At 49.1% G+C, this 7591-nt stretch overlaps 1 protein-coding gene across 1 annotated transcript; it reads right to left on the reverse strand.

The window, feature by feature from the left end:
• Positions 1–656: 656 nt before the first annotated feature.
• On the reverse strand, positions 657–4646 carry LOC134420892 (olfactory receptor 14J1-like; the record flags this gene model as incomplete). The annotated part of the gene is made up of 2 exons (XM_063161300.1): positions 657–689; positions 4185–4646. Coding segments are annotated over 2 exons (495 nt in total), but the record flags the coding sequence as incomplete, so codon positions are not given.
• Positions 4647–7591: the final 2945 nt, after the last annotated feature.

Here is a 7591-nt window from a genome sequence, read left to right on the forward strand (position 1 = left end):
TCAGCGTATCCGTAGGCTAATAACAAATCTATCCTCTTTATCCCTCGCCATTCTAGATACGCGGCAGATAACTTATATGCTGCTTGCCTTTTCATACCTCTTTCGTGCGCAGTCTTGCAGCTTTCCAGGCTCCGTCAGCACATAAATGGCTTGAGTCACCGATGTGAACCCCAAGGGTGCTTCAAAATTCTGGCACCATCCTGGCTGCTCAGGACCCAACTCCAACTTCCTCGACCGTGGCGTGTTCTCCCCCTTTTTCTTTTAGTTGAGATGAGGGGGTCAGTGTTCGGGGTCAACCATTTGTCACAGGAAGGACACCAGGACACCAGATAGTTCATCACAGGTCCAGTTTATTGAAGAAAGCATCAAACACTTATACAGCAAATAATAAGCTCATGAATATTCTGTAAGCCAAGCAATCTATTGGTTAAACTATACCATGAACTCTTCCTCATTCCTTAGGGGTTACATCTCTCTTTTCTCATGTCCCTTTCACTATTTGTTATCCTTCTACAGCTAGGCCCAAGGACACGCTATCTTACAGGTGCAGGACTTGGAATTAGCCACGGCTTTGTATTTTCCATTCTCTAGTCTCCTAAATTTCCCAACAGTATCCGCCAAGTGGAGTTGGAACTCTGGCCAAGTTCTGTCTCTACTTAGATGGAATACCAGTCAACCCAGAACTTTTCCTGCGCCAACGGGTCCAAAGGGTGTTTTGGGGAGAACATGAGTCCAGACATGGGCTCTCCAAAACACCCTGGTTTTAAAGTCAAACAGATTACAGATTCTGGGAGGAAAATTTGGTGCTATGATGACAACACATAAGCTGAGCAAGTCCTGCAAGAATGCCCGAAGTCACAGTTCAATCAGCCCCCTGACAGATCGCCCTCTGTTTTAAATAAGTTCATTTTTTTTTTTCGTAGAAAACCAGTTAGAGGTAATTAGTTTTTTGTGTGCGTTACATTGTTTAACTTTTCATTTGTTAAATATTTACACTCACAAGTTTGTTAAAAGTTGCTACAGTTGTTTGTTTTGTTGCAATTACAAGTTTGTTAATGTCCACTAGGCAGTTTTAACATTACCGTTTCCTATGTTTTTAATAGGTCATGAAGGGGGGGGGGAATGTGGGTTTAATATATCATGTTATTTGGGAGATCTCGCGATATTATACCTAACCCCTCTCCCTTTACCGTTGCCCTGCCGTTACCCCCGTTACAAATTACCCCTGTTGGCAGTTAATAAACACCATTTCACTGTCCACCACATTGGTGTCAGCGTGTCTTGGTCCATGTGGCACGGGTGCTGCCACAGAGCCGTGCTTGACCCGGGACACCACACCATAGCCCCTGTAGTGGCGGCATCTCTGTGATGTCACAGCCCATTCTCTAATGTCACACAGATGGTCTCTGATGTCACAGATGGAAACCACACAATTCCCCATTGTGTGAGAAGAGGAACTAAAAGTTTACCAGCCTCCTGCCAGCTCAGCCTGCCCCACTGGAACATTGTGGTCCACGACCACCAGGGACCACCAGAGGGACACCAGGACAGAAGAACACATAGGAAAAGGGGAGGGGAAATATGTTAATGATTTTGGGGAAATTATTATCATATTTATGTTTAGTCTGGGAAAATCAATGAATATGTGTGCAATATACAGAATATAAACAGAAACTTTCCTGCACTCAGCCTGCAGGGCTTTGGGAGGAGCTATCCCCCATGCATCCAGCTGAATAAAGAATGCTGCTTCTTAATGCTATACTGGGGTTAAGGAGTTTTCTGTTTTGCTGAATTTTTGGTAACACTTCCACTGCCAAGGAAAGCTCTGTCTGCTACTGCTGTTCACAAACAGAGAAGGGCTGGTGGCAGATGTGGGGCTTTGAGGTTGCCTGGGGCACAGTGACCATGAAATAATCAAGTGTTCAATGTTCTGTGAAAGAAGGAGGGACAGGAAAAAAAACTTCTACACTGGAATTAGGAAGGGCAGACTTTGGCCTATTTAGGATGCTGATTTGGGGAGTACTGAATCATGCACTGATTTTTTTTAAGGAAAACATCCCTTAAAAACAAAGGGGTCCAGGAAGGATGGACACATTTCAAGGAAGTAATCTTAAGGGGGAAGGAGCAGCCTGTCCCAGTGTGGCAGAAGATGAGCTGGTGAGGAAAATGACTGGCCTGGCTGGCTGTGGAGCTTTTATGGGAACTCAGGGGGAAAAAAAGGACGCAACTTTTGACAGAAGGTCATGAAACTTAGGAAGTGTTTAAGAATGTTATTTGGTGATGTAGAAAGAAAAGTTGAGAAGCCAAAGCTCAATTAGAGCATTACCTGACCACTTCTGTAAAAAATAATAAAAAATGTTATTACAAAAAAACTAATAGCAAAACATGGGATGAGGAGAACATCTACTCCTTTTTTGGATGCAGTGGAGAATACAGTAATTAAAGAAAAAAGGCTAAGCTACTTAACACCTTGTTTCTCTCAATTTTCGATATTAGCACAGGTTTTCCTCAGGACAAGTGTTCTCCTGAGCTGATAGATGGGCACAGGGAGCAGAACAGTCCCTGTAATCCCTGAGGAAGAAATTGTTGACGTGCTGATCCTCTCAGATGCTCACAGGTGTCTCCGGGACTAGATGGGATCCATCCTAAGGGGGTGGGCGAGCTGGTGGATGAGCTCCCCAAGCTGCTCTCCATAATTTCCCATCAGTGCTGGCTCAGCAGGGAGGTCCCAGAGGACTGGAGGTGGCAGTGTGAGCCCATCCCCAAGAAGGGCTGGAAGGAGGATCTGGAGAACTCCAGACCTGTCAGCCTGACCTGGGTGCCCGGCAAGGTTATGGAACAGATCACCTTGAGTGCCATCACAGGGCACCCACAGGATGGCAGAGGGATCAGAGCCAGCCAGTGTGGACTTCAATATCTGCACTGATGATCTGCATGAGGAGACTGCGTCCAGCATCAGCAAATTTGCAGATGACACTAAGCTGGGTGTGAATGTTGATCTGCTGGAGGGTAGGAGGGCTCTGCAGAGGGACCTGGACAGGCTGGATCCAGGGCCCAAATCCAACAAGGTGAGGTTTTACAAGTCCAAGTGCCGGGTCCTGCACTTTGGCCACAACAACCCCTGCAGCGCTACAGGCTGGAGACAGAGTGGCTGGAGAGCAGCCAGACAGAAAGGGACCTGCAGCACTGTTGGACAGCAGGCCAGACATGAGGCAGCAGAGTGCCCAGGTGGGCAAGAAGGCCAGTGGCTGCTGGCCTGGATCAGGAATGGTGTGGCCAGCAGGATCAGAGCTGATGGACTCAGCAATGATCTGGCCCACGCTCTGCACTCAGACAGTGCTGCTGCAGCTCCAGACAAGGAAACACAAGGGGATCACTGCAGAAAACTTCGCTGGGAGATCATTTAGCTCCTTTAAAGACACCAAGAGCACAGCCCCTCATTGACACAGTCTGTGGACACAGGGAAGGTGCAGAGAAACTAAATGAGAAATGGCACAAACAATGGTTTTACTTTGTGAACAATAATAAAAAACTAAAACACAGGGGGAAAAAAGGACAAATCCAAAAGAACTATCAAAGATGATTTATATTACAAATTATTTATATTACTTGGCCTGTCCCTGCTGCGCCCCACTGCCACTCCCAGGGCTGTGCCCAGCCCCAAGAGCACTCAGGCCCTGCAGCAACACCAGGGCCACCAGGGCAGCAGGGCAGGGCCATGGAAGCAGCACTGGAAACACCAAGTGCTGCTGCAGCTGGGCACAGCTGCTGTGCCAGCACTGATCTGCCCCCAGCTCTGCACACAGACATTGCTGCTGCAGCTCCAGAGAAGGCAACAAAAGGGCATCTCTGCAGAAAACGTGGCTGGGACATCCTTTATTTCCTTTAAAGTCACCCAGAGCGCAACCCCTCATTGACAAAGTCTGTGGCCACAGGGAAGTTGGAGAGAACCAAAATGAGAAATGGCACAAACAAAGACATTTATTTGTGGACAATATGAGAAAACTAATATAAAGGAAAAAAAAAAAACCTACAGTCAAACCAACAATAAGATGATTTCGATTACAAGTGGTTTGCAGCAATTGGCCATCAAATTAATGTTCCTGAAAGCATCCAGTCATCAGTCTCCACACTTCAGCCTTGAGCTCCTTGTTCCTCAGGCTGTAGATGAGCGGGTTCAGGGCTGGAGGCACCACTGAGTACAGGATTGACAGGGCCAGATCCAGGGATTTGGAGGAGATGGAGGGGGGCTTCAGGTAGGCAAAGGCTGCAGTGCTAACAAACAGGGAGACCACGGCCAGGTGAGGGAGGCAGGTGGAAAAAGCTTTGTACCGTCCCTGCTCAGAGGGGATCCTCAGCACAGCCCTGAAAATCTGCACATAGGAGAAAACAACGAACACAAAACAACCAAATACAAAACAGACACTAACTGCAATGAGCCCAAGTTCCCTGAGGTAGGATTTGGAGCAGGAAAGCTTGAGGATCTGTGGGATTTCACAGAAGAACTGGCCCAGGGCATTGCCATGGCACAGGGGCAGGGAAAATGTATTGGCTGTGTGCATCAGTGAATAGAGAAAGGCAGTGGCCCAGGCAGCTGCTGCCATGTGGGCACAAGCTCTGCTGCTCAGGAGGGTCCCGTAGTGCAGGGGTTTGCAGATGGACACGTAGCGGTCGTAGCACATGATGGTCAGAAGGGAAAGCTCTGCTGAGATGAAGAACATAAAGAAAAAGAGCTGTGCAGCACATCCTGTGTAGGTGATGTTCCTGGTGTCCCAGAGGGAATTGTGCATGGCTTTGGGGACAGTGGTGCAGATGAAGCCCAGGTCGCTGAGGGCCAGGTTGAGCAGGAATAAGAACATGGGCGTGTGCAGGTGGTGGCCACAGGCTACGGCGCTGATGATGAGGCCGTTGCCCAGGAGGGCAGCCAGGGAGATGCCCAGCAAGAGGCAGAAGTGCAGGAGCTGCAGCTGCCGCGTGTCTGCCAATGCCAGCAGGAGGAAGTGCCTGATGGAGCTGCTGTTGGACATTTTCTTTGTCTTGGCATGGGCATCTGTAAGAAAAGTAATCATGGAATAGTTGGGTTTGGAGAGGACTTGAAATATCCCAGCACAGCCTTGGGGCACTTTCCCCCCACTGCCTGTCCAGGGCTCTGCTGCCTGGAGCTGTCCCTGCCAGCAGCTGCTTCCCTGTGCCCAGGGCTGGGCCCTGCCAGTGCTGCCAGAGCCCAGCCCAGCCCTGGGGGCTCAGCTCTGCCCTGCAGACACCTCCCAGCTCTGGCACTTCCCAGGGACAGCTCTGGCTCTGCAGGGTTATGGCAATATCAGTGCAACCCTGAGGAGGCTGGAAATGTTTGATATTGACACTGCCTGTGAGTTGTCCTGTGCTGATTTCTGTCACTGCCTGCTTTATTCAGGGCTGAGATAAAATTTTTTATTTTTTCTAAACATGAACTGAGAGATGAATATCTACGTGCAATTTTCCATCCCAGCAACCCAAAGCAGTAGATTAATAAAGTTTTCCCTTTTATGCAGCCCCTGCCTTGCTGTGCTCCCTGCATAATCTACTTGGAAATATTCTGCAGTTAAATTAAAAGATGGGAGCAGTCCTGGACAATGCAGCATCATCACAACACAAGGAGAACACTTCCAAGCCTGACCAGCTGTCTCCTCCCACCCAGATCTTGTCCCCCAGTGCTGGGAGCAGCTGCCAGGGCTGGCTGAGAGCTGTCCCTGGCAGGCAGCAGAGTCCCTGCCCCAGCACAGTGCCCTGGGCTGCGGGACCCTGCTCTGCAGGACAGCCCTGGGCACCCCTGGCTGCTCTGCACAAGAGACAATCAGAGAATGTACTCACAGGGTCTGTAGGCATTGGGATGTTCCAGCTTTAGGAGATGGCTCCAGGAGCTGCAGCTGCATTGTCCTGCAGCCAGAGGTTCCTGTGCCAAGGGCTGGCAGTGATTCTGCCCCAGGCACTTCTCAGCACCTTCCCAGCCCTGACTGATTGAAGCTCTCTGTGCCTCTGTGCTGGAGCTGGGGTGGCTGCAGGCAGTGCCCTAGCCCTGCTGGTCTGGCAGAAGAGCTGCTCATCGAGAGAAATGTGCTTTTGAAGCTCCTCTTGGTTACCAGGAGCTGCCTCTGTGCCAGGAGCCCAGCCCAGCTCGGCAGCACAGACACAGCACCAGGACTTTAATGAGCCTCTGGGGCTTTGTGCTCAGGCCCTCAGCATCAGTCCCTGAGAGGTGGCTGAAGAAACGTCTCCAGAACTCCAAGTCAGAATCCAACTCCAAAGTTTCTTGGACTTTTAATGGGTCCCACTGAGGGGCACAACTGAGAAAGTGTCCCCAGGCCCCAGGCAGAGCAGAGAACTAGAGACAGTGATGACAGGTGGGGAAAAAGAGAAGCCAAGTGTTGGAGCCCTGGGGAGCAGGAGGGTCTGTGCCACCAAGGGTTGGGAGGAGACACCTTGTCCTGAGGCCCTGGGGCCTCCTGGCACAGCCCCAGCCAGGCTGGGCACTGTCAGCCCCTTGTCCTGCCCTCAGCATCCCCCCCTAGCCCACATCCCAGTGGCCTCAAGGATCTGGTGGAAGGAGTCCCTGGGGAGCCTGGGTCAGGAATGCCCTTGGGGGCTCCTTCATGCTCCAAGAGACTGCAGGTTTTTCAAAGAACTTTGGGTTTGGCTTTTGCCTTGGAGTCTCTGAGAGGTTTGTGCAATCATGGCCTCCAATTATCTGCAGTAATTATTCCCTGGAGAGGCTTTGTCAGTAACAACACTCAGTGGGGCTCATTAATACTACAGGGTACTTCAGTTATTTTAAGGTACTTGGTTTTTCCCTTTTGATACACACTGTGTGAGAGGTTTTGCAATCATGGCCCCAGTGATCTACTTTATTGAGTCCCTGGAGAGCTTTGTACTGACATTCAGTGGGGCTCATTAATGCCTTGAGATACTCAAGGTTTTTAAGGTACTTTATGGATTTAATTATACTTTTAGGTACTTTTAAGGAATTTCCTTCCAAAGTTGATTGTCTGAGAGGTTTTTGTGCCATCCTGGCCTCCAATTCTCTTTTCCAAGTGGTCCATGAGGAGCCTGTGTTGGGTATCTTCCCCCTTTCTGTTTTACAACAAAGATGGAACTGAAAGAATTTTATAAGACTTTCTAAAATCATCCAAACAAACATGAGAGAATTAACAATACAACAACAATTAAGAAAATTAAATGTCCTGTTTTAGCTAGACATCATCCAATCCTTTAGTCCCTTTGATTCAAAGAGTTGTTTGACCCAGTCTTTGTTTTCCACTTGAAACTTCTCGAACCGTTCCTTCAGTACCTGAATGCTCTTGTGGATTTACTCGCTGTGGCTGGAGAGGTTCATGCAACACATACCCTCAGAGTCTACACAGCCATGCCCATGTGCCCAGAGTAAAAACTTATCGTTGTTCGGAGAGGTGGCATATCTGATGGTCTCTATGTCTGAGAGCAGGCCACTCATTGTGAGTTAGGTAGCATTGGTTTGCTTACTTAACAGGCACCCAAGATGGTCTAATGGTCCTAAAGTTTTAGGTGCAGCCATCCAAAGTATTTCAAATTGAGGGTG

Source organism: Melospiza melodia, chromosome 7 (assembly GCF_035770615.1).
Source record: "Melospiza melodia melodia isolate bMelMel2 chromosome 7, bMelMel2.pri, whole genome shotgun sequence".
NCBI lineage: Eukaryota > Metazoa > Chordata > Aves > Passeriformes > Passerellidae > Melospiza > Melospiza melodia.